A 26,672-nucleotide genomic window follows, 5' to 3' on the forward strand; every position below is an offset into this window, starting at 1 on the left:
AGGGTGGGGATAAGTATTAATACTTGGTGGCATGGGTTCCTAGGTGAGGGCCTTACATGCTAATTGCACTTTCTCCTCTGTGGAATATCAGAGCTAATTTTAATTCCATTAGGAGTCTAGTTACAGCCTGGTGAGCTCACTTCGGGCTAATGGTGCACCAGCACTGGTGCTCCCCAACTACAAGCTGAATTCACCAAAGAGCTGAAATCACTGAGCATTGTGTTAAGTAGTGGGGGAGCTTGAAGATATATTGTGGAGCAGTTTGTGGGACGGCTGGAGTGACTTGTGGACAGGCTGGTGGAGCAGATCATAGGACGGTGGGAGCTGCTTGTGGGACGTGGAGCGGAGCAGTTTGTGGACCGGCTGGTGGAGCAGCGGAGTGGAGCCGAGTGAAGCAGTTCGTGGGGCGGCTGGCGGAGCGAAGGCCTATGGAGCTGTGGGACGGTCAGCTTCAGATCATGTAAGGTGCCCCTTACCTCCCCCCACACATCTCCACCCAGGTTGGGAGGTAAAGCTCTGCAGATAAACTTTCGAACTTTGGGGCTGCCCTGACCAGGGACAGAGACTTTTGGGTCATTGGACTTTTGGGACTTTGGGTGATTTGGGGTTGCTGGACTCAAGAACCAAAGGGAAAGGGCATGCCCCAATTTGCTTGGGGTGGGTTTTTTTTGCTCATGGGTTGTGTTACGAATCTTGTTGGTGGTGTTTCCCCAACATAATGCCACATTGTTTCTCTCTGTTATTAAAAGGCTTCTTGCTACGCTCAGACTCTGTGCTTGAGAGAGGGGAAGTATTGCCTCTTGGAGGCGCCCAGCGGGGGTGGTATATATTTGTCCCAGGTCACTGGGTGGGGGCTTGAGCCGGTTTGCATTGTGTTATTGGAATGGAACCCCTAGATACTGAACCCGGCCCTTGTTGCCGCCAACTCTGACGGGCAGAAGGGTTACATGTTAAACCAGATCTTTCACATCATAGAGGGAGGCTGGTGCAATGGTTAGAGCGCTAGCCTGGGACTTGGGAGATCCTGGCTCAATTCCCTGCTCTACCCCAGACTAACCTTGGGCAAGTCACTTAGTCTGTGCCTCAATTTCCCCATGCTACAGAGGGGGACGAGAGCACTTACTTGCCTCCCCGGGAGGGTTAAATATATTACCAGTTGTGAGGAGCTCAGATACTATCATAACTGGAGCCAGATAAGGACCTTAGACAGAAGGATAATGCACTTCCTTATTGTCCATACATGTTTTATCCCCATTTCTTGTTTGACAGCATGAAAGAAAAAGCAGCTCAGCAGCTCTTAGTCATTTTAAGGTCATTAATTTTATCTCCCTATCCATCCACGAGACAGTGCACCTCTGCTACTTACCTAGTTTACTCCTGAACTCTGCAAAAGCCCCGTTTTCCATTAACCCTATTTGTAATTTTCTGCTCCGGCTGCCTGGCATGATTCCATTCTGCCTCCTTGAAATACACACCACAATTCAACTGGGATTCCTTCATCTTCACTTCCTGTCCTAAATTCCTAGGCCCACTCCCTCCCATCCCCTGTTTTACTGTAGCTGTTACAGGGGAACCCAGGTCAGCAGCTCACAGCGAGGAAGCGAGAGGGTGCAGGGGGAAGGTGCAGTCCAGGGAAAGGGGAAAGGTCGCCGGTTTGATCCCTCCTGGGACTCACTCAGGCATGTCCCGAGAGGTCAGAGTCCCTGGTGGCTCAGTTTGCCCAATGCCAGCAACCGCCTCAAGGCTCACACAGACTCTGAATCATCCCAGCAGAGCCAGAGTAGGGTGGGCAGCTGTTTACATACTAATCCCGCACCACACCCAGGGGGGCAGATTGTCCAATTGCCACCCCAGGCAGAGCGACTTCCAGCTCAGCCGCACCCTCAGGCAGCCAAAGGGGAGGAGACAAGCACCCACTGCCCTCGCACTGTTGCAGCCCCCTGCTAGCCGAGCCCTGGGCTCCCCCTCTCAGTTCTGCCAATGCCCCTCAATCTCAACCCGGTTGCATGTGGCTCTTTTGTGGCCCTGGCAGGTCACTATGTCAAAAGCCCCCCCACTTCCCCGGAGGGGGCGAGTCAGACCCCTGGGAAATGCTGGGGTTTAGGGTCCAGCCTGGCTCCTGTGATGTGATGTTTGTTGGTGTGAAGGATAAAACCTCTCCCAGCTGCAGCACTTCTGCTGCTTGACACCGCAGAACCTGGTCCCTCCTCTGGCTTTTCGGACGAGAATTTGGGGCCCCTTGAATATCTTTGGGGGGGCGTGTCCCCTTTGCACCCCCAGGAGCTCCCTACAACACAGCCCCATGCCAGGGGCACAGGGACGGCAGTTAAAGGCTCTTGCCACTGAGCCCAAGTTCGGATGATCCAACACATAAATGTCCAAAGGAAAACGGCTCGGGGTCCTGTCAGGCCTGGTCCGTGGCTGTGGCCTGACGCTGGAGGCTGTGACCGGGGAGAGGGCCCTGGGACTGGCTAGTAAAATGGTGTGGTCTGTCACCTGCTCCTGTGATGGGCGGAGGGAGGGTGGGATCGGGATCTGTGAACCCTGCCCCCCCGGAAGTGAAAGATTTCCTGGCCCACCACCCGCCACCCTGACATGCGGGAGCTGTCCTGGGACAAGGGGTTGGACCCCAGCCCAGCCCATGTTCAGCAGCCTCTGGGGGTGGCTGGGACTCGCTCAGTCCTGAGCCTGGGGCCCTGGGCCTCAGACCAGTGCTGAGGGCCCCCCGGTGATCTGTGGGTGAGGGTGGGGCATCAATAGAGCCATAAGGGGGGACGGTGCTGACCCCCGCACAGCCTCACTCTGAACTTCCATGATCCCCCGGGACAGTCAAGCTAAGCGAAACCCCTCGGTGCTGGGAATGAGCCCCCCTCCCATCAGCTCCGGGCCCCAGGGGCTGAGATCCTCTGACCTCCTCCCCAACTCTGCTTTCCTGCCGGCCCCCCAAGGACACCCCCCGGCAGTCCCAGCTGCCCCAGCCTGGCGTGCGGGAAGCAGCTGCAGAACTGCCAGGCAGGGAAGGAGCCAGCGTGTCTGGCATTGATCAGCTTGGAGTTTGTCCATGTGGGAAGCTTTTAAATCCTCGGTAATTTCCTTGGGTGTTTCCAGCAAAGTGGGGAAGGTTGGGGTGGGGTAAGGGCCGAGGGCTGAGGACTGACCGAAGTGTAACAGAGACCAGAGCCCTGGAGGTGCCTCGCCCTGGAAATGGGAAAGAAAGAGGCAAAGGGGAGAGGGATAGCTCTGTGGTTTGAGCATTGGCCTGCTAAACTCAAGGTTGTGAGTTCAATCCTTGAGGGGGCCATTTAGGGATCTGGGGCAAAAATTGGGGATCGGTCCTGCTTTCTGAGCAGAGGGTTGGACTAGATGATCTCCTGAGATCCCTTCCAACCCTGATATTCTATGAAAGAAAAATGTAGGAAAGAAAGAAAGAATCCAAGTCTCCCAGGAGAGTTGGTGCCTGGGTCTGTCTTTTAACCCTGCCCGTGGTTAAAGCAGCTCCCTCCATCACTAGGGGGCGCCAGTGCTGGACCCTTGCTCTAGGACACCTACACTTTTTGGACCAATGATCCAGATACAGCAGCGTTTGGGGGACTTGCTTAGGAACCCAGTGACCTCATTGATCTAGGCCAGGGATGGGCAAACTACGGCCCGGGGGCTGGATCTGGCCCGCGAGCCCTTTTAAGCCGGTCTGCGAGCTCCCACGGGGGAGCGGGGTCTGGGGCTTGCCCCGCTCCAGCACTCCAGATGGGGCACAGTGTTTGGGCCACATCACGCAGCTCCCAGAAGCTGCGGCATGGCCCCACTCCAGCTCCTAAGCACTCCAATGGGAGCTGCAGGGGCGGTGCCTGCAGATGGGGCAGCGCACAGAGCCACCTGGCCACGCCTCCGCATAGGAGCCGGAGAAGGGACACACTGCTGCTGCTTCTGGGAGCAGCTTGAGGTAAGTGCCGCCCGAAGCCTGTGCCCCTGAGCCTCTCCTCATGCCCCAACCCTCTGCCTCACCCCTGATCCCCCTCCCACCCACCGAACCCCTCTGTCCTAGCTCAGGACACCCTCCTGCACCCCAAACCTCTCATCCCCAGCCTCCCCCTAGAGCCAACACCCCCAACCAGAGCCATCTCCCTCCCCCCTGCACCCCAACCCCAATTTTGTGAGCATTCATGGCCCGCCATACAATTTCTATTCCCCGATGTGGCACTCAGGCCAAAAAGTTTGCCCACCCCTGATCTAGGCTATTCGGGCAAAGGCCCTCTGGAACCTAGATCACAACAGTATTTTGGCATTGTTCTAGCCCACATCAGTTTAGTGTCAATCTAGAACATGCCGCAGCATTCTGGAGCCCAAGTCTAGAACACCGTGGCATTTTGCTGTTCGTGTTTACACTGGGGTGTGGTCAGGGATCACCCGGCACTGTACATACATGCAATAAAATGACACAGGAGATGATGGCCGTAGCATTTTGGAGGTTGGCTCCAGAAAGCAGCAGGGGCAATGCAGCCCAGGGGCCAGCACTCTGTCCTGTGACTCAGAAGCCAACGGTTCCAGCCCTGGGTCTACTAGAGCCCTGGGCTGAACAGGTGCTGCTCCAGAGCCCAGTTATGACCATTTCAGAGCCTGTCAAACAAGGGGGTTTCCATCTAAACCGTCTCTCCACTGCCAGGGAAAGGGACCCAGAGCTCGTGTGGAAACAAAAACCCAGCTTAATACTTCACATCGCAAACGCAGTCGCTGGTTTCCCTTCTCTTCTTTATCTTTACAAAGAGGTTTGAAGGACTTTTAGTGGGGTGTTTGCCAAGGGACTGAGCAGGATGAGGTCTCTGGATACCAGCGCCTGAACCTTGTTTAAGGAGGGAGAGGGACTGGGTTCTGTTACTGCCTTTGGGCCCCTGTATTCCAGCTAAATCAATACAGAGCTCCGCCGAGACAATCAGGCCAGGCAGCCTAGGTGGGCTGAAGTGTTTCAGGCAGCTAATCTAGAACACTGCAGGATGTGGGAGCAAATGCTCAAGAATACCAACGTCCAGAAAGAGCGTGTTGTTTTACGTCATTGCTCTAGAAAGCCACATTACCGTGGGCTGCGACTCTAGAATCCCATCTGGATATCTGGGCCCATCGTTCTAGAACACAGCAGCATCGTGCCCCGTGGCTCTAGACCAGGGGTGGGCAAATATTTTGGCCCGAGGGCCACATCTGGGTATGGCAATTGTATGACGGGCCATGAATGCTCATGAAATTGGGGGTTGGGGTGCAGAAGGGGGTGAGGGCTGCAGCTGGGGATGCGGGCTCTGAGGTGGGGCTGGGGATGAGGGGTTGGGTGTGCAGGAGGGTGCTCCGGGCTGGGACCAAGGGGTTTGGAGGGTGGGAGGGGGGTCAGGGCTGGGAAAAGGGGGTGGGGCGGGTGCAGGGCCAGGCAGTGCTTACCTCAAGCAACTCCCAGAAGCAGCAGCATGTCCCTGCTCCAGCTCCTACGGAGAGGTGCAGTCAGGCAGGTCTGCGCACTGCCCCATCCGCAGGCACCACCCCTGCAGCTCCCATTGGCTATGGTTCCTGGCCAATGGGAGCTGCGGGGATGGCACTTGGGGCGGGGGCAGCGTGCCCCTATGTGTAGGAGCCAGAGGGAGGACACGCTGCTGCTTCCAGGAGCCATGCGGAGGAGGGCAAGCCCTGGACCCCGCTGCCTAGTGGGAGCTCAAGGGCCAGATTAAAATGTCTGGAGGGCTGGATACAGCCCTTGGGCCATAGTTTGCCCACCCCTGCTCTAGACCAACACGGGAAATGGGCTTGTGGCTGTAGAATGACATCCAGGTCTGTTTCTGTGACTCCCATCGCCCTTTCCTGTCTCTGCCCTACAAACTGTTCCCACCTTGATTGTTCAGTCCAGATTGGATGCCGTTCTAAGAGATCTGCTCCAGGAAGTGTTTGGGGGAAGTCCTACGGCCTGTGTTCTCCAGGAGGTCAGACCAGATGATCCCACCAGTCCCTTGGAAGCTCGGACTCTATTTTGTCCTGTTCTCCCCATGCTGGCCTGTTCCGCACCCATCTCTCCCCACCCTGCCCGATCTGCACCCCGGAAGCCCTGACTCTCCATTCACAGACGCCTGGCCTGGCACATTGGGCTCTTTGACACCAATTTTCGTTCTCTGATTTGCTTTGAAGTGCCATACGTTGCTCCGAGGGCGACTCTTGGGGAAGCGCGGCAGCCAGGGCTCTCGGAAACAGGCAAAGGGAGGGGAGGAATAGCTCCATTTGGAGGAGGAAAAATAATCACAGCTTCTGAAAGATATGTTAGTGACGGGCAGTCTCAGCCCCCGCCCCAGTAACCCAGTGGTTTGGGCACTCACCTCTGCTGGGGAAAAGCAAGGTCCTGCTCTGACTCACTCCAATGTAGAATGGGATCGAATTTGAAACCCTCAAATTCTCTCTCAAAACACAATTGGTTTCCAGCCCGATCGCACTTGGAACCCCCTTGTGCGAGGGGCTGTACAGAAGGGCTCATCACTTTCATTTTATTCCTGATCAACTACCTTTCATTCACAGGGGTTTCCTCTCTCCCCACCACCACACTGGGAATTAGCTGGCGTCTCATTACCTGATCCCCTTTGGAAGCAGATTCACACATGGCAGGAGTTCCCCTGCAGTAAGGAAGGTGTGCACATATCCACACTTTGTGGAGAGTATTCTGCTACTGGCAATCCCCTGCATTGCTGCACACCGGGGTCAGCCTGGCTGTTCACCTCTCCTGCCCCGGCCTCATAAGGCTAGATTATCGATTCAGACAGGACCACTGTGAGAACCTCATCTGACCTGCGTAATACAGGCCACACAGGACTTCCCTGAATCAACTCCTGTTGGAATTGGAGCCGATCCTTTAGAAAAACCTCCCATCTCGATTTAAACAGCGTCAGTGATGAAGAATCCACCACGATGCTTGGTGAATTGTTCCACCGGCTAATTACACCCCCTCTCCCCACCCCAGTTAAAAATCTGCCCTTTTTTCCCTGTCTGAATGTTTCTAGTTTCAGCTTCCAGCCACTGGCTCTCCTTCGACCTTCATCTGCTAGTGGGACTAGCCCATTATCACAGTTTTATTCCCCATGTGGGTACTTGGAGACAGGGATCACGGCACCCCTTAACCTTCACTTTAAGAAGCTCCTTGCCTCTCAGCATAAGGCAGGTTTCCCCCCATTTAATCATTCTCATGGCAACTCTCTGCCCCTCTCCAATTTTTCCCCTTCCTTCTCGAATTGTGGGTGTCAGACCTGGCCATGGTATTCCAGCAGCTGTCGCCCCCCACCAGACACAGAGATAAAATAACCGCTCCGCTGCTGCTTGCGATGCCCGTTTATCCATCGGCCAGACGCCCCCCACTCCCCCATTTACTCGCGGACACTCGCCCCTTGGGGCTTCCAACTCCAGGCGAGTTCAGGTCCCGCTTATGGCAGCTGCCGGCCCCCCGGCTCCATCCCTGAACTCCTTGGGCCTCCGGGGAGAGGAACAGCTCCCGGCTCATCCCAGCCACGACAACTGTCCCCTGGAGCCGAACAGCCCACACGCCAGTCTGATTTTTTTTTTTTAAACAAAACTTTATTGGTAATTGTTTCAAATATGTTGACAACAAAGCACACTGTTAAAGAGGAAGTGGGGGCTGGGGGGGTCGTTTTGTTTTTTCCAGTGAAACAAGTTTTGTCGGCGGACACAGATGTGTTTCCCAGGATGGGGCGGATGATACCACCCCCCTCTAGACTGGACTCTCAAGCTTCTTTGTGGAAAAGGGGATTTGAGGGGAAGGGGGGAGGGATAGCCACGGGGCTCCCCCCTCCGCTCCTGACAGCGCTCATGTATTTATAATATATATAATTTATCTATGAAACCAAAAGAAGCTCACACACCTTCGCCCCGGAGAGAAACAAGAAATTCAACCGGCTGGTGAATACACACAATGGGAGACAGGCTGGGGGGGTCAGAACAGGACCACCCCACTGATGCACTGCATTGGGGGCGGGGGAGGGAGGATAAGTAAAGAATCAGACAGGAAGAAAAGTAAATGAACAGAACAAGAGCCCCCCCCACACGCACCTTCCCTCCTCCCACATAAAGCAGGATCATGGCTAGGTATCAGCACCCTTCCCCCACCCCTTCCAACCTGACCACAGATCTAATGGAGTCGCTCCCTGGGGAGGTGGGGAGATCAGGGCCTAGTTGGGATCCTGTGTTCCTTGTCCCCCCTCCTCCCCATTTGCTGGTATCTCCTCCCGCCTTGTCATCTTAAAATGTAAATCGAAAGCATAAAATCGGAGGTACAGAATGGAGCCCCAGGGGAGAACCCTGCCCCCCACCAGAAAATCCTTTAAGGTTATTTCTGCAGGGCACCATTTGGCCTATGGGGGGAGGGAGGGAGAAGAGTGTACAAACCCCCACTGACCTGGGCGAAAATAACCAAGTGCCCCAGAACCAGATCCTCCTGCACCCCCCAACCCGACACACAAGAGGACAGACCAAAGAAGGGGTGAGGGTGGGGGGCTGCTCACATTCATAGCCCATATTCAAAAAGCAGCATTTTATTTCCAAGGGGAGCTAAAAATCCAAAACCCACCAGGGAGATCCCCTCTCCCAGCACCTCCATTCCAGCCTGTAACAGACCCCCAGATCTCCCCCCGCCAGTGTAAGATACCCCCAAACCAGACACCCTGCAGAGAGCAGTGGGGGTGGGGAAATACAGTCAGATTCTACCTGAAAAAAAAAACAGATCTGTCTCTTGTTTTTCCTTGCTAAAACCTAGACACATTCAAAGCTTGGAGAGTTAAAATTCGGGGTGGGGGAAGAAGAAGAGGGGAAGGGAGGTGTCACCAGGGATGGCGGGGGCTGATGTAGGGTAAGGTAGCCCAGCCCCAAGGCTGGATTTTTAAAACCTCTTCCCCCCCATGCCCCAAAGGAAAATAAGGTTTAATTTACTTACTTTTCATTTAAAAAAAAAAAGAAAAAAAGAAAAAAAAAAGGAGCAACCCCCCCCCCCCCCCCCAAGTTTATAAAATGAGACAAGATTTCCTCCTTCTTCCTCTTTCCAGAGTGGTGGTGGGGGGCTGGGATTTTGTCTCCCCACCAACTCCCCGTCTGTGTGTGTGTGGGGGGGGGGGGGGTGCAAAGCTATTCTGGAAGCCAAGATGTTGATCTGCCATGACAGTGCATCTTTGCTCCACACCCTGCTCCCAGAAGGTTTGCAAATAGCCATGAAGATCTGGGGGGAAGGGGGGAGGAATTTGATGGCAAAATATGCCCCCTGTCCCCCCTTCAAAAACTAAAAGCCACCAATAAAGCCGGCCAGGACGGTGGGGGTACAGCACGTGTGGATTAAGAGGCAGCGTGGGGGTAACCGGATCGGTGCGAGGGGGTGGAAAGGAACCAGTGGGAGCTGAGTGTGTGTGTGTGGGGGATCTGTTTAAACCCTCGGTGAGGGGGGGATGATGAGAGCTGCAGGCTTGTGATGGCGGGGGGGGGGAAGCATGTGCAAGTGGGGGCATCAGGGGTGCGCATGGGAGAAATTAGACTCCTGCCCTTCTCCACTGTCATTTACTCAGTACAGGTTTAGAATAAGGGGTCTCCCGCTCCCCCCCAAACCAGATCCAGGCAAATCCCTACCCCCCTCCCACAAAAATAAAACACACAGGCAAGGAACTCGGGTCTTTCTGCTGATCAAAATCAACCCCGCCCCCACCTGCTCCGTGCGCACCCTCCCGAGCGGGGGGAGGGGGGGAAGGCTGTCGCTGGCCCTAGAACTCAGCAAACTCCTTGGCGCACTTCTCAGTGATGGAGACCCGGATCTCCTCTTCCTCGTAGTCGTCGAAGTTACTCGTGTCGCCAGGGCCTTTGCACTTTGGTATAAAGGGAGCTTCCACCTGCAAAGGGATGGGAGCAGGAGGTTGGGGACGAGGTGAGGGATCAACATTTGCATCCCTCCCCCCCCCACTCCTGGGTCTGCTAGGGGTTCACGATCAGGCCCCAACTTTGCAACAAGGCAGGCAAGGATCAGCCCCGCCCCCCCGCCTACTCTCCAGCCAGAAACCCTCACAATTTGCAATCATGGAAGGGGGAGCCCATGACCCCGCTTAGGAGCCGATGAGCAGGGCCCCCAGCACTCTTAAGGATACAGGATCGGGCCCCTTCGCAACCAGGTGAGGGATGCAGGATCAGCACCTCTTCAAGCCCCCTTTTATCTAGCCGGAACTCCCTCCTCTCACTTTGCAATCAGGGAAGGGCAGGGGGTCACGCGCCCCTTGGATCCCCGTAAGAGCCCCCACTTGCATCATCAGAAGGGTTTTAATCAGAACCTTCAGCCCAGCCCCCTCCCACCAGACATGGAGGAATAACGCCATTAGCTGGCAGCAGCAGAAGGAGGCTGTTATCCTCAGGGGGTGGGGACAGGACCTTGCTTTTGCCACCATGTTACAAACAGGTGACTGAGGGCTCCCGACTTTAAACCAATGCTGGGTGAGCATATCTCCCCCTAGTGGTTGCACCCAGCCACAACACCCTGCTACAGAGTCCCAGTAACCAATGCGCTCCTAGAGGCCTGGGCACTGATTCAACTCCTGCTGACGGAGGCTGCACCAGGTGGGAGTTAACCAGGCCCTCCTCTGCCTGCCGCCGCCCTCCTACCTTCCTCTGGTAGACGGCGATCCAGTCGGTGGTAGCAAACCACTTGTGGTTCTTGATGTCGTTGACCCCGTTCTTGAGGTTGCCAAAGCGTTTGGTGAGGTCCACCTGCAGCAGGTTCCGGAGCAGGTCCTTCAGGTCCGAGCTGAAGTGAGAAGGGAACCGGACCTGGGGTGGGGAGGAGACACAGAGGTCTGGCTTTTACCTGCCCTGCCCTCGTGGCTAGATTCATAGATACACCTAGTAATGTACAGCCCCTAGCACAGGGGGGTCCTGGGCTATGCCTGGGGGCTGAGATACGACCGTAATACACCTAATATGTACATCACGTAGCACAATGGGGTCCTGCTCCATGACTGGGACTTGTAGGCACTATCGTAATACACCTAATAATAAACAAGCCCTTTAAAAAAACTCCAGGACAATAAGTGGACAAGAAGTGGGGGCGGCTACTGAGGACTGACACAGGAGCTGAAATGGTTCATTAGCAGCAGCCCTCCAGCTCTTATTGAGCATTTTTCCTCCACAGATCTCAAAGCAGGGCTGCCACATCACTATCCTCATTTTACATAAGGGGAAACTGAGGCACAGGGAGACGTGACTTGCCCAGGGTCACTCAGCAGGCTGGTAGGAGAACCGGGAACAGAACCCAGGCCTGTTGAGTTCCACTAGGCCACACAACTTTGTTTTTTTAAAACCCCACTAGGTTTAAAGCTGACCGTGTCCACCACGAGTGCTTGGAGATCCTTGGCGAGAAGGTGCTGGGGTGGGCAGAGGAATATTATGGGCTCTTGGTTACTATGGTGATGAGGTACCTGAAGGTGACAGATGTGTTTAAGGAACATTTAGTCTTGAAACGTAGCAGGGTTGAGGAGAGTTTTGCAATTCACAACAGTGTATAAGAAAACCAAAGGCACCTGTTCCAGGAGTCCCCATGAGAGGTACAGGGAGCCCAATGGTGATGGGGTGGGGGATGGAGTCCATGTGTTGGGGAAGTAGGGGTACGTGGCGAGGGAGGGTCCATGTGTGGGGGACACAATGGGGAGGATGTCCATGTGTTGGAGAACACAGGTATGTGGCAAGGGAGGGTCTATGTGTTGGGGTGCAGGGGAATGAGATACATGACAGGGAGGATGCCCACGTGTTGGGGATTGGGGGAGCATGGGAGGGAATTAGCATGTGTGGGGTGCAGTGTGTGAGCATCTCTCTGATCCGTTGCTGAGACTTGGCACCGCACTTTTGCTGGTGAACCCCCCCTCAAAATATCACACAAGTGTCTCCTCCCCCAGCCCAAATACCTTGCCAGAGACAATCTTCTCGTAGATCTGAATGGGCTGGTCCGCGAAGAATGGGGGGTAACCAGCCGCCATCTCGTAGATGAGGACACCCAGAGCCCACCAGTCCACAGCCTTGTTATAACCCTGCCCGGGGAAAGCAGACCACGGTCACGCACTGAATATTTGAGGTGTGGGGGGAAACCACCTGGTGGCCAGGGATCAGCTAGAGATCAGGCAGCGGACAGGCCCTCCCCAGCTCACCTTGCTGAGGATGATCTCGGGGGCCAGGTATTCCGGGGTCCCACACAGAGTCCAGGTTCGGCCTTTCACCCGCTTGGCAAAACCAAAATCCGTCACCTGGAGCCAAAACACAGAGAGGGGAGAAGCTGGATCAGCCTAGGGGCTGTGACAGCAGGAGGTGAAGGGGGGGAGCAGATGACTGATATATTCTGTCTGTGTTACATTTCTGGGGGTGTCTTGGCTTTGGGAAGGGGATGGCAGCAGAGAGAGACTTGGACAGGCAGGAGATCACTCCAGGGAGCCAGGAGCCAGCGCTGGGATGGGGACGGGAAGGAGTGGGAGAGGGGCGGCAGCGTCACCTCGATGTAGCCCTGCTGGTCTATCAGGAGATTCTCTGGCTTCAGGTCTCGGTAGATGAGATCCAGCGAGTGCAGATACTCGAAGGTCAGGACGATCTGAGCAGCGTAGAACCGGGCGTGAGGTTCACTGCAATGAGGTGGGAGGAGAACGTGGGCATCCTGGGCCAGATCTGCCCCCTCTCAGCCAGCCCAGCACCCTCGGTCCCCTGCCGCCCCCACCTTCACCTTCCTTATAGGTCCCCAGGCAAGATGCCCCAAACCTTATCGGCCTTGTGGCCCCATCTGCCCTAGCACACACATCCCACCCACCATTGCTAGACCGCTGACTCCATCCAGCCTGGCAACCCAGGGCAAGTCCCTCCCAGACCTGCATCTCCCCGCTAGCCTCCACACACACACACACACACACACGGACCCCCAGCTCCATCCAGCCTGGCCTCATCTAGCCCTGGCATCCCTGCCACTGACTGTGGCTAATGCTGGCAGAAGACCTCAGCAGCTGTCCCCATGGGGAATCCCTTCCTGACCAGCCCAGCTGGGGATCAGGTCACACCCTGCAGCAGGAGGATCAAAGCCAGCGTTGCTGCAGATGCTGCTAGTGGATAAAAGGTCTAATTCTCTACTGAACTAAATCCCAAATTTACAGCCGTGGAAACTGAGGCACAGAGTGATTCTCCCCCCTTCCCACAAGGAGTGAATGGCAGAGGTAGGAATAGGATGCAGGAGTCCCGACTCCCAGTCCCTCTGCTCTAATTGCTAGATCCCACTGTCCTCCCTGACCCAGGGATACAACCCAGGAGTCTAACCGCCACCCAGCTCTAACCATTAGCGACACTGTCCCCAACATCGGCTCCCATGGCAACACTCACCTGAACCTCCCGATCCGCCGTAGGTGGGAGAACATCTCCCCGCCCGGGATGTATTCCATCACCATGTACAGATTGGAGTTATCCTAGAAGGAAATGCAGCAGAAACTGAGTGCAAGGGATGGAGTCACTCCGGCCCCCCGTCAGTGCCTGTGACACCGGGATGAAGCTGCTCACCACACCCCTGCTCCTTTATGAGCCCCATCCTTTTCAGGGCACTAACCCCACACTCCTCAAGGGAGCCTGATGAACTGGCCTGGCTTCCCCATAGCACACAATGCAGTGCACCTGCTGTCTGGGAGATGACAGCCTACTACTGCCACCAGCTGCTGCTGTTACTCCTTTGGCTCAAGGGCCAGAGGGGCTGCGCTTGGTGCTGAAGGTCCCAGGCACACACCTGCAGTGGGAGTTGCTGCACAGACGCGGCTGGGGAACAGACTCACTAATGAGAGGGCGCAAGGTTTATTTGCTTGGAGTATTTTGTACTAGAGCCCTAGAAAATTCAACCCCTTCCCCACCTCTAGTCTAGGGGCAGGGATGGTCGGGGACAAGATGGATTTCCCAGCTGCGACGTCTATGACCAATGTGCCGCCAGGTCGGACAGGCCAAAAGAGCAGAAGCAGGAAGTGAAACTTGTCAAAAGCAGAGTGTGAAATTGACCAGGCTGGCTCCATCCTCTCTCACGGCTGCAAAGTCAAAGAGCAGCCTCCGAAGTAACTCCGCTGAGCCCAACAAAACCATTCCGCTCGTGAGACCTGACCCGGCTCAGTGATGAGAACATGCGCACTAAGCACCCGCGCACGCAGAGACCACTGCCTCTGCCCTCGAGCCCAGGGTCAGTTTCCAGCTAGCCCTGGAGAGAGGGTCCAGCCGGGGCATGGGCACAGCGCCCCATGCTGGATGGTCAGAGACCTTTTTCTGCAGCCACATTAGGAGAGCAGGAGCCAAGAAGCAGAAAGTCACATCCTCACATTCCATCTAAATTATATCAAAACAATGTAATATCGGGCTGTTAAGAAGGCTCCTGTCCGAAGAGTGCCCAGCATCACCAGGCAAAGAAACAGATCTTAGGATGCTCAAAGGAATCACTTAGCAGCAGTGCGGGTGTGAAATCTCTACTTCTTGATTGTTTTCCCCTTTCTGGTCCCCACTTCTCTGTTGTTTATCGGTCTGATTCTTTGATTGTTTCTGTTACATAACTAATTTTGCTAGGTGTACATCAACAAAGGTGGCGAGGTACGCCTGGGTAAAGAATTGTTTCACACTATGTTCGGATTGGTCAGAGAATTATTTTGTACTACTTGCATAAAATGATGGGTTAAGGTAGAGCTAAGCAGGACTCAAGTTTCACTCTATAAACTGGGGTCCAAAAGGAAGTTCTTGGAACCAGCTCCAGGACACAGCCCAATATCAGATCTCAACACCCTGCCAATGACACTGGGCAGAAGCTGGAGACCCAGCACGACCTGATCCTGACTGGCCAACAGGGAAAGTTGGTCTGCCTTATTGGGAGTGATGGGCATTGTATGGGGAGCGGGTGTATTCTGTCTGGTAACTGTTAATAAATAGAGGTTAAGGATATTACGGTGTGAGGCTCTTTCACTGGGAAAAGACCCAGCGAACCCACAGAGTGTGAGGTGATGCCCTGAACCCAGGGAAGGGTGAGGGTGGGTTCCTAAATCAAGGGGGTTACGCTTTGAGCCCCATGACAGGGCAAAGGTGGTACCCTCGAGTGTACAGGGAATAATGCCTGAACCCTGGGGTACTCTAAGGGGATGAAGGGAGCTCAGCCCATCCTTGGTCTCCCTGCTCAGGCAGTTCTGGTCTGCATGACACAGGCCTTCCTGACCCTCTACCAACTAGACAGGCCCCAACGCCTTAGTAGTACCTTGATGGGGCCCAGTCAGCACGTACCAGGACAGACTCCTAGCTCAGTGGGGTAAATCCAGAGCAGCCACATTGATTTCAATGACGTTCTCCCACAGGTACACCCGCGGATTCAGCCACGGGGTATTTATTTTACGCTGTCGTAGGAGAAGCGATTGGCTCAGCGAGCCAGCCTGTGTGACAGCAGCAGTTGGCCCCAGTGCCACTGTGTCACCCGAGAGCTACACAGCCCAGCCCCAAGCAGCTGGCACGGAGCAGGTGGGACATTTCTATTGTAGCAGCTTCCGTGGACAAGGGGCCAGAGATCAAAGCTATTTAACCCTGGAACGATGAGGAGCCCCAAGAAAATGACTCTGCCAGCACTGCCTGCTAACACGCCCTTCACCTTAGCCTCCAGGCTCCCGCAGGGGCTGCGATTTATCCTGCAGCTTCCTCTGAGCTGACGACTCTTCCTCGCTACGACCCACTAACCACAGGCTTACAGACGAGGAGACAGGCCTCTCTTCAGAACCAGCCCCTCTTTAATCAGGCCAGCCACAGGGGGTGCTGTAGAGCTCTAAGGCACAACTACCTTTGCTCTCCCCCCTACACACAGGGTGTAGCTCACAGGACCCAAAATCCAGGTTCAGGGAAGAGGGTCCAAGCCGCATCGCTGGGGCCTGAATTTTAGCTTTCACAGAAACTCCATCAGGAGGAAACGATCCCACGTGATGGTTTCAAAGTCTCCACAAAGCCAAATTTGCATGAAGTTAAGTTAGGACTTCCTCTGAGACTCCCCTGCAAGCCAGACCTCATGCCCTAGGGCCAGCGCATGGGAGCCGGAAACTGAAACTGACTAGGACCGAAAGCAAAACTGACCAGGTTGCGGGGGGAAGTATCACTGTTCAAAACCTGGAGTCAAAAGCAGAACAGAAGAGAGTGAAAAAGGGGAATGATCCAAACTGATTTTTCTTAGCTCCAAACCTGATCCCAGACGTCACGCCAGGAAAGTTTGTTCTCAGGATACAAGAGATGCAGACTGTGCCCTTTGATCCCTTCAGCACAGCTTTGGTTTTAAATAGGAAACAAATCAAGGGGATTGTGGGAGTCGGGGGGGAGACAGAGCCCAGGGCCGGGCTGGCAAGCGAAGGCCACCTACCTTGAAAGAATACTCTAGCTTGACGAGGAATGGAAAGTTGACGGCCTGGAGGATCCGTTTCTCGTTGAGGGTGTGCTCAATTTGTTTCAACTTCACTACCTGGGAGAAAAAAAGGAAGTAGCAACATCAGATCTTCCTCTGCTGGCGCAGTACCCCCTACGCCTCCCACGCACTCCCCTCTCCAACGTCCCCACGCAGGGTTCAGCCCCAAATCCCTCCCCTGCACTGGGGATTCCACAGCCCCAGGCCAGATCTCTACGGCAGCCCCCAGCATCTTACCTTCTGTTTATCCAGGATCTTCATGGCATAGTGATTCCCGGTCTCTTTGTGTTTCACCAGCATCACCCTCCCAAATGAGCCCGTGCCCAGGGTCTTGATTCGATCAAACTGATCCAAACTGGCCGTGTTCTGGAAGGGGGAAAACAAACCTGACTGGGGGGGAGGAGGGGGAGAGACAGACAGACTGGTCCTGGGGGCATCAGGAAGGAATCTGCTCATGACAGTGGGATTTGCACAGCAAGACTGGAGGTGTCTTTAATGACCACGAGGGGGTCAGAGCTTTGGTTTTTATAGCTCATCAGAATGGCAGCCCCTCCAGGGTCAGCACTGACTGACAGGAGAGCGCCCCCTACTGAGCCTGCCACTCCCTGCAGCACAGCACCCCCTAGCCCCGCACTGGGGTTGCTCTTGAGAACATCCATATGAAGTACATGTCACATTTCACCACCAGAGGGCGCCAAAGGAAACCACTACATTTTTAAGGAGACACTGACAAGGGATTCCCTGCTCCTTGGGCAGAACCAAACTCCAGTTCCAGACAGGCGACCCGCCCAGCTCCATTCAGTGGAGCTGGCGGGGGTGGGGCTGGGAGTCAGGACTCCTGGGTTCTAGCCCTCGGTCTGTGAGGAGAGGGAGTGAAGTGTAGTGGTCAGAGGGCAGGAGACTAGGAGTCAAAAGATCTCTTCCTAGTTCTGCCACCAACTTCCTTTACCCTTGACCAAGTCCCTTTCCCCTCTGGGCCTCAGTTTCCCCATCTGTGCCATGGCGTTAATGACACAGGGTGTGCGGGAGGACTAGCAAAATGACAGTGCTGCAGAGGGACCAGCAGCTCTGCCTCAGGAATTACCCACAAGCACCCCAAACGGGATTTCCAGCGGGGACAGACCCAGGGCACTGGGGCACTGTGCTCAAGCGTAGGCAGCAAATGGAGGCCCTTTGAACAGGGTCCCTGTTAGCACAACCCCCCTGGGAGCCAATCTGGGGCTGGGCTGGGCGACCACGCTGGAGCCTCGGAAGGAGGATGGGGGAGGGGGAGACAGGCTGGATCAGGAGGAGTCCCACATGGTTAGTGTCCCCCTCCCTCAGCAGAGTGGAGTGGAACCTACAGCGTTCTTGGCCCTCCAGTTACCAGAGGGCAGGTTGGGGAAGGGGGGAGGGAAGAGCAACATGGTCCACTCAGCCCCGCCCCCCAGGAGCAAAAACAACCCCCAGACCATCAGAGGAGGCTGTGTGGCAAAGTGGCTCAGTGATGGGGAAAGAGATCCAGGGGGTGACCGCAGAGTAATCAGCCTGGGGCTGCAAAGGCCTTGATTAGGCAGCAGTGGGGGGTGATCTGGGTTGGGGGCACAGTACCTGAGAGGGGCTCTCCCATTTCTTGAGGAAGTCTTCTTTGGCTTTGGCTAGGAACTCCTTCACTGTAAGGGAAAGAGAGAGGGAGCAGCGTGAGGAGTCACGAGGGGGGGGCACCCAGCCTGGTGGACAGAGCTCCCATTTCAGCCCCCCCCCCCCCGCCAACGAAAAAGCACGCAGTCAGAAAGCAGGCGAGGATTTTAAACGTATCAGCGGGATGGTGGTGCCAGATTGGATACAAAGGGTGGCTCAGCTGGGGATTGGCTAGAGAGAGGTCCATGTGGGGGAGCTCCCGCAACACCCCCACCCCTGTGCTTTCCTCTGGACACACCGAACAACCTCGTCAGGGAGGGCTAATGCAGCCCTCAGCGCCTATCAAGGGGGTGCACTTGTGCCTCTATCCTCCCACTGAACATGCCACTTGGGGTGCCTGGTCCATGCCCCTCGACACACAACCTGCACCCCACAAGGAGACACTCGTACAACCCTCCAGTCAAAGGACGTTAAGATGCATGGATCACGTTGCCCTATTGGGAGGATATGGGATCTACTACTGCTGCCAGCAAAGGGGGGTGAAGGGGAAGGAGATTCCCCCTTAGCTCAAAGGGCAGAGGCCTGTGTGTAGCCTTCTCTCAATCATGCAGGCATCACAGATCAATGACACCAACAGCCCACAAGGGGGTGCTCCGTGCACACACACAGAGCTGCAGAAGGCAGCCGTGAAAGTCGCAAACCCCAGTTGGGCTTTGCCCACAAAGGGGTTAAAACAACCAGCCACAGCCTCGGCAGCAGCAGCCTGCGACCAGCCAAGTGTCCCGCTCTCTGGCATCCAGCCAGGTGATCCTTCCTTCGCCAGCCGGGCTCCCTGTCCTTGCTGCCAGATCCCAGAACCATGGGAGGGAGGAAGCGGGAAGGGGGTTGGAGCAATCTGCAGCATCTGGAGGGATATTTGGTACCGAGAGCCCCTTTTATCTTCGCTGCCTCCTGCTGCTCCCAACAGGGACAAGTCCCGCAGCTCTTAACAGTGCAAGAGATGCCCACGGGTTTTGAATGGCTGCAGCAGCGAGGCCAAGCACAGAGCAGCAGCAGGGGGTGGCTTTGAGCCCAGAGCTCACCCCTGCCCCCACCATCACAGGCAAGTCTCCCCCACACCGGAGGTGCATAAAGTTAATTGCCTCCACCGGGGATCACTGGTGCTGAGACACCAGGGAGGGGACAAGCTAAAAGCCTAGATCCAGATCTGGGTGCTGCAGTTCTTGGGGCTCACAGATGCACAACCCAGGAGTCAACTCCCTGCCGCCCCACTCTCTCCACTACAACCCACTCCCTTCCCAGAGCTGGGGACAGAACCCCAGGAGCCCCCCCCTTTAATCGCTAAATAGCAACACTTCTGTGGAAACCCGGCATCACCGCGCTCTAGTCCTGTCATCCCTGCCCTAAAGAAAGGGCTGAGAAATGGGCCCGGCGAGTGCCTGAAATGCATCAGCGAAGCAGAACAACATCCTACAGATGTGACTGATTCACTGCTGGAGGGAAGGAGACCAAGATTACGGGGATTCCCCTGATCCCACAAGACAGGGCAGGGCAACCCTGAAAGGGTTCTGGGGATCAGCTATTTGCTGGCTAACTACCCCGCCTACACTCCCTTCACCCTCTAGTCCCCACAGCCCATCTCCCGTGGAGCCCCACAGAGCGGGATTGAATTCACATCTGCTTCCCCCCAGACGCTCAGTCTGTCTGACCTACTTTCACTTGGTCTCCTACTCTCTCCAGACTATTTATAGAAACAGGCTTGGCTCACCAGCCACTGTCTCCCACCATCGATCCCAGCCCCAAGCGGGCGGGGAAGAGGGATCCTTGCATGGACACGGGACAGAGAAGACAACTTCCTGCACTATCCTGGCCGTACCTTACAGAACTAAATTTAAGTAGCTTAGGAGTTCATTGTATTACAAAGGCAGGCAGTTATGTGTTATTGTGGGACTGTATGCAACGTCTCCGGTGGAAACCCAGGGAAGGGTTACGGGCTTTGAGGGACCATCTAAAACTATGGGGCCTTTTAAAGTTAAGTACCATTCCCAGGAAATCTCTAAGGGGAGGGGTATGCAAACGTAACGCCTCTGGTTGTGCAAAACCTCAGCCACTGGAAGCCGCTCCCCGAGGAGAAACCCACTGCCTGTGAGTTACCTGGCTGGAAGCGGGGTGATCTTTGGAAAGCTTATTAGCAGGCGTGCTGGTTCTTTGCTGGTTTTTAAGAGGTTTTCCCTGCAATGCTTTTACCGTAAGAATCAATGTGCTTGCTAACAGCTGTGTGGTACCTTATACCCGTGGAGACTGGGCTGTTTGTAGCCTTTGAGGAAGGAGGGAAAAGCAGGCCGGCTGAGGCAGTCTGGCTTGCTGGGGAACTCACAGTGTAGGCAGGGAGCTGTGCAGCCTGGAAATCCCCCGGGCAGGAAGGAGAGAGACGCAGGTCTCTGCCCAAGAGAGGTGATAACTGGGAGCCAGAAGCCTAAGTGGTTTCCCTGGCTGGACCATGAGGGGCAAATACAGGTGCAGTTGCCCTGACCTGCGACACCCCTCCCCCCACTGTTCTTCCCTGGCATCATCCACACCAGATCAATGCCTTGGGAGGGGAGATCAGCCATTCTGCCTTCTTCTGGAGGTCTAGGAAGACTTGTGAGGCTCTGCTAATCAGTTATATAAACTGGGGGCAGCCCCTGACAGTGATGGAGGAATCTTCTCTGCACCACCAGCCTTTAATTCACCTGGCCCAACACCAATAATTTGTTCCCTTTTTGGGCCTGTCTCATCTTAGAGTCTCGTTCTCTCTCTTCAGAGCCCTGGGCCTGGGCCATGGACCCCTAGAGCCGAAAGCTCTGGGATAGGGATTGTAGCTGACAGCCCCACTCCTCCAGTCCCACGGCACTTTCTACCACCCAGGTGAAGCTCGTCTGTGAGAGAGACAGAGCTTCTTTGGGAGCCCATCCAAGAGGGTGGAACTGACTGCCACAGGATCTAAGGATCATCTCAAACTTCCCCACCTCTTCCTCCTAGTGCTATGTGCTAAACACAGCACAGCACAGACATATAAAAAGAGACCCTACCAAAACCAACACCTCCACTGCACACACAGCTCTCCCCCTGGTGAAAGTACAGAACCCAGGCACAAGGAGTCCTTGGTTGCAATCAATATCTCTGGGGGCTACTGTAATTAAAAAACCATTTAACGAGCAGCCAATTCAAATTTGGCCTCCAAAAATGTAAGTTTTGGTTAACCCCCACCCCCCAATGCTGTCTAAAAACAAATCCTGAAATATTCCAATTATTTTTAAACTAAGTCCCACTTGAAACAGACGAAGGGTCCCTCACCCCTCTTGCAGCTGAGAGAGCCCTAGAGTGAAATCTACTTTCAGCAGGAGTGAAATTGATACCATTGAGATCTCCTTTGCTAAGCAGACAGACTTACCTATCTCAGGGTTTTATACGGATGCCCAGCTCCCTAGTATATGAGCAAAAGCAATAGCGGGAACAGGGTAACATTTTCCAAAGGGCTTATAGGCTTTAGGAGCCTGCATGCCATTGACGGTAACTCGTAAATAGTAAATGGCAAACTGGATTTTTAGAATCCTCTCATTTTAATAACGTTCCTTTCCAGCTCAGTGGCCTTTCAGCTGAGAGAGCCCATTTAAAGACCCATGAATACATTTCTATTCATGTCAGTTTTGTCAGATGGCACGAATCTGGCATATGAAACTAATTGACTGTGTCTAATTACAGAATAGACTAACAAACTGACCTTTGCAAGGAAAAACACCAGTGGATATCGGCTAATGGAGACGTTTTCATACCGCTAATCTTTTGTACCACCTTTCAAAGAACTTAGCAAAACCTTAACCTCCTTAGACCTTCAAGGAGGTAGGTACTATTTCCTTTTTTATGGGCAGGGAAACTGAGGCAGGGAGCTGTGACCTTGCCCACTGTTGCACAGGAAGTGGAAGAATTGAGAAGAGCACCAAGAGTCCTGACTCTCAGGAATAGAACCCAGGAGTTCTGAGTCTCAGTCCCCTGCTCTAACCACTAGATCCCACTCTCCATCCCAGAGCCAGGAATCCCAACTCCCATTCCTTACTCTGACTGCTAGACTGCACTCTTGCTTATCACAATGCATCCAGTTCTCTTGTACCCGATGCAGCAGCACGAGGTATTATTCGAATACCTGGGACAGGGATCAACCCCGGTACACAGAAAGGAAAATGCATGAGAAGGTCGGACCACTTAGGACCTCAGATCCAGTTAACAAACCCATTCTCTGCAGAGTGGAAATCAGCGCCTGATTCAAAGCTCAGCAGGGCCCAGCACCAAGGCTCTAGGGATCTGTAATTAGGAGAGATCAGAGTTATCTGGAAGAGAGCTGAGTCTCCTAATCAGAGGGCAGACTGCTCTTAAAGAGACATGACAAGTCTTAGGCCCAACATTTGTGATTACAGAAACCTAACGCACGCCAGCTTGTGGGTAGCAGCTTCCAACCTCATGCTTCACCTTAGAGCCTCTGCCTTTCAAACCAAGTTCAAGTTCTCAGTCCCCATCTTCAAGGTTTCCATGGCCTGTGCCATGGGGGATCTAAATGAGGGTACGATTTTGGCAGAAAGATAATGGCTGACAACTCTACTTCATTGGTACAATGGCACCTTCCACCACGGTGAAGTTCACCTGTGCAGGAGACAGAGTTTCCTCAGGGTCTGGTTGCAGACTGTGGAACTACCTGCCACATGAACCAGGGACCATCCCAAATCCAGACACGTTTTTTTGACCTACCGGAACCTCAAAAACTACAAGACACTCCACTGCCCTCACTTCTCCTTTCAGGGAGAAGATGAGAGAACAAGCCACATGACAGATGTGAAGTCACATCATTTAATGCACGACTGGAAGGCATTCAGATACTGGGGTGATAAGAGCAGAATAAGAACCCAGAGAGGACAGATTAGGCTTGTTTCTGAAATCCCATTGCAGGATCAGGGCCAAGTGCGTAAGAAAAACAATTGAGTTGCACAAGGCCAGAGTTACAAAACATCACACAACTTTCCCCCTATTTGAGGGAGGGGGCTGGTTTGACAAAACTTTGAAGTCCCTGCCCCCAAAACCAGTGTTGGGTCCCCAGCTTCTGCAAAGCAACACAGGAGAAATCAGAAACAAAGTGAAATTGACTAATGGAATTTCACCACGCCCCAGAAGCACAAAGGGCATGAATGGTGAAGAGCAGATTAGAGGTTTACAGGGCCTGGTCACCTTGGAACGCAGCCAGAATTTAAAAGCAGGCTCATTCCCCCTGCCATTTGGAGTGTAACTGACAGGGGGTCAGGACTCCTGAAGGCAAAGCTTCCACAGCAGCCAATACTAAGTGGTCACTAAAAGGATCATTTCATCCGCCACCAAAATGCAGCCACCTCTGGGGTGAAACAGGGCAGCTGTTTCAGGACACTGTACAACAGCAAAGAGATCCTGAAACTACAGGCGAAAACTCAGGGAGGGAGAATGGCACCGGGGTTAACACCCACACAGATTCCGCCCTTGCGTGCCCGAGTGATGATTGTCCGATAGGAACAAACGTGCTTACAGCTCCCCCATGGGCTTGTTCCACTCCCCTCCGTCCTCCCTCTTAGCCAAGCATCATCACCTGCCATCATGGATTTAGATTGTAAGCCCTTTGAGGCCTGTTCCCCCAGGCCACTAGATGCACGTTAGCAACCTGCCTCAGCCCCACTTTCCGCATTGGATGCCATTTCTGGCCACGGGAGGGTTTCCACTGGGATGACGCCTGACCAGGATGGGGGGAGGGGCGGGGCAAGCTGCAAGCACCACAGGAAAGAACCGTCACTAGTGCAGCCCCAGGCCTTATTCTGATTCCAGCTACATCCCGCCCATCTCATGCCCCCAGCTGCTCCAGATCCCGATCTCCCACAGTGTGAACTCCATCTCACCTGGGCAGAACCGAGGAGAATCCACCCCCTCCCCATCGCTCCAGTGCTGGTGGCTGAAGGGTTAAACCCAGAGCTTCCCTGCCACTAAGGACTCTCTCTGGTGAGCACCAAGCAGGTTCCAAAACAAACTGTTTTATTTCCTTTAATGAGCCTAGTGGGGAAAGAGGCCCAAGGGGGCAGGTGATGGGGCTGGATGGAGCGTAAGCGATCCAGGGCCTGGCTCCTGGTGCGAAGGATCTAATGAAGATCTAATACAACCTGGTCTGGCGCACGTGGTCCGCGTTACACCCAGCACCCTGCTAACGATTGCAAGGGCCAGTGCACGACCGTCCTGCCTCTCGCTCGGGCTGGGGAACAGAGCTGAGTACTGAGACCTTCACTACAGTGATCGGGGTGGACAGGCCAGGTGGCTGTGGGAGCCAGGGATACGGAGCCCTGAACCCTGACATCCTCCTGCTGGATGGCCGCTGGGTGCAACGAGCTGCCAGGTTTTCACCTCCCATGGGGATTGGCTACAATGATGTCAAGCCTATGATTCGATGGCACCGACAGGCCCGCAGCAGGCCCGGCCGCATTGAGCTAGGTGCTGTACAAACAGAAGCCACGCTCCCTGCCCCAAAGAGATCACAGGCTGCTAGCAGAAACTGGCATAGGTAGGCAGCGTGGCCTAGCGGCTAGGGTTCTAACCTTGGACATGTCACTGCCTCACTCCAGGCCTCAGTTTCCCCTCCCTACTCAGGTCTATTTAGACTCTGCACTCTTCAGGGTAGGGACTATCTCTGACTAGGAGTATGTACAGCGCCCTGCACAATGGGGCCCTGAGCTCAGTCAGGGCCTAAGAGCAACCGTAATGTAACCACATGCAGGTAGAGGTGAGGGTTTGGGTCTCAGAGGGTTAAAGCAAATCTCAAACGAGCTGACCATTGACCAGAACTGGCTTGTGCTTTTCTATTTCCCCCGAGTCACAACCCAGGAGGGCAGGGAAAATCTGGGTGACGGCAGAATTCACCTCCTGCCTTTAAGAGACATGGGTTTAACTGCAGCTCAGGTCACAGAGCCAGTGTGAAGCCTAGCACAAGCCGCTGGTCTCTGGTGGGGAGAGGCCCCAGGCCCAGAATAGCAGGGGGAGCAGTGGGTTGGGAAGAAGGGGGCACGGCAGAGCTGTGGGGGAGTGGGGGCAGGATCACCGTGTGCCTGCCGTGAGTCATCAGCCGCCCTTTGCAGAGAGGAAGGAAGGGACAGATCCTGGCACTTCAAGCCATCAGGGACACTAAGGGAGGGGAGATGACCACACGCCCTGCCTGGAATCCCCTCCCCAAAAGCCCCCCTTTACCATCCATGCTGTGACCCACGGAGGCCGCCGGCTGCGGTTAGGAGGTCATGGCAGGCGGAGAGGGAGATCTGGCCTGGTGCCTTGTCAGGGACTTTGTCCCAGGCAGCAGGAGCAAACACAACCTCTGCTTCGACCCTGGCTTCTCCCGCGAGCCGAGGAGAGACCCGAGCCAGCACAGGGCCCTGTGCAGCTCCAGGGCGTGTCTATGGCACCACCACTCCCTCGGCTGCATCGGAGGGGCCGGGTTTATGCCAGGCTGGAGGGCCCCATCGCGGTGTCCGGATCCTCCGGTGACAGGTGCCTTCAAACTCCCTTGGGGCAGGGGGGCTGTGTCCGTTAGCGCCTATTGCCCCTGGATACAGCAGAGTCCGCCCCTAAGGTCAGCCTTGCCCCGGACTCCTGGGTTCCTGCTTGCCGCTAGAGGTGGATCTGCCAGCGCTGCCAATCCCACTTGCCTGGGGATGGAGACAGCAACGAGGCGAGGGCAACGCCCCAAAGTGTCCCTTCACCGCCCCGGTATGTGGGGCAGCTGGTTCCGGAAAGCAGCGCCTGCCGCCAGCCCTTCCATGGGTTCTGAGCTCTGGGCGTGAGGACGCACATCCAGGGAGGGGGTGGGGAGGACAGGGACAGAGCCGATCACATGGTGGCAGTGCAAATAAAGAGAGACAACGTTCACACAGCAGTGCTCCAGGGGTCTATTTATATACAACAACTGTAGTTTCCCACCCCACACACACACACTGCTCTAACTGGATTCTTACCCAACACCTCATCACCCACAACCCCTTGGGGCATCTGGACACTGCCCTGATCCACTACTGGAGGAGGAAGAGAGGATCCCCCAACTCCTCCCCCACACCACTTCAGCCACCTCATTGCAACTCCCTGTCCCCCTATGAGCTGTGAAAGCTCGTCTCTATCCCCCCACCCTGAGGATCTCAAAGCAGAACTCCCATGGCATACAATCAACCCCAGTTTACACGTGGGAAAACTGAGGCAGAGAGAAGGGAAGGAACCTTGCTGAAGGTCCCGTGGCAGAACAGTGGCAAAAGGGGAAGAGAACCCAGGAGTCCTGGTTCTCCACACATTCGCTAAGCAATACACCACCCCTCCCTGCCTCGTGCTGGGAATAGAACCCAGGAGTCTTATCTCTAAGCCCCCTGCCCCTTTCCTGCTCTAACTCAGTAGATCATCCTTCTCGTGGCCACAATAGGGCACCCCACAAAGCAGGGATGCTAAATAGGGATCCCTTATCCGGGCTACTGGACACAGTATTGCCATTGCCAAGCCGGCAATACATTGTGTCACCACT

General features: G+C 54.8%; 1 protein-coding gene across 6 annotated transcripts in view; it reads right to left on the minus strand.

The window, feature by feature from the left end:
• Positions 1–7,562: 7,562 nt before the first annotated feature.
• LOC102937758 (cAMP-dependent protein kinase catalytic subunit alpha) overlaps positions 7,563–26,672 on the minus strand; it is a 45,620-nt gene continuing 26,510 nt past the window's right edge. For 4 of the 6 annotated variants that reach the window (XM_037887842.2, XM_037887844.2, XM_043532537.1 and 1 more), the window contains 9 exons: positions 18,050–18,111; positions 16,697–16,825; positions 16,418–16,516; positions 13,396–13,478; positions 12,527–12,653; positions 12,189–12,284; positions 11,949–12,071; positions 10,654–10,818; positions 7,563–9,893 (listed from right to left, as the gene is read on the minus strand). In XM_037887842.2, the coding sequence (XP_037743770.1) occupies positions 9,768–9,893; positions 10,654–10,818; positions 11,949–12,071; positions 12,189–12,284; positions 12,527–12,653; positions 13,396–13,478; positions 16,418–16,516; positions 16,697–16,825; positions 18,050–18,111 (1,010 nt within the window). In that variant the 3' untranslated portion in view covers positions 7,563–9,767. Of the gene's footprint in view, positions 9,894–10,653; positions 10,819–11,948; positions 12,072–12,188; positions 12,285–12,526; positions 12,654–13,395; positions 13,479–16,417; positions 16,517–16,696; positions 16,826–18,049; positions 18,112–22,262; positions 22,321–25,360; positions 26,079–26,672 lie in introns of those variants that run through there. The other 2 variants (XM_037887843.2, XM_043532536.1) reach the window with 2 other exon arrangements.

Source organism: Chelonia mydas, chromosome 20 (assembly GCF_015237465.2).
Source record: "Chelonia mydas isolate rCheMyd1 chromosome 20, rCheMyd1.pri.v2, whole genome shotgun sequence".
Lineage (NCBI taxonomy): Eukaryota > Metazoa > Chordata > Testudines > Cheloniidae > Chelonia > Chelonia mydas.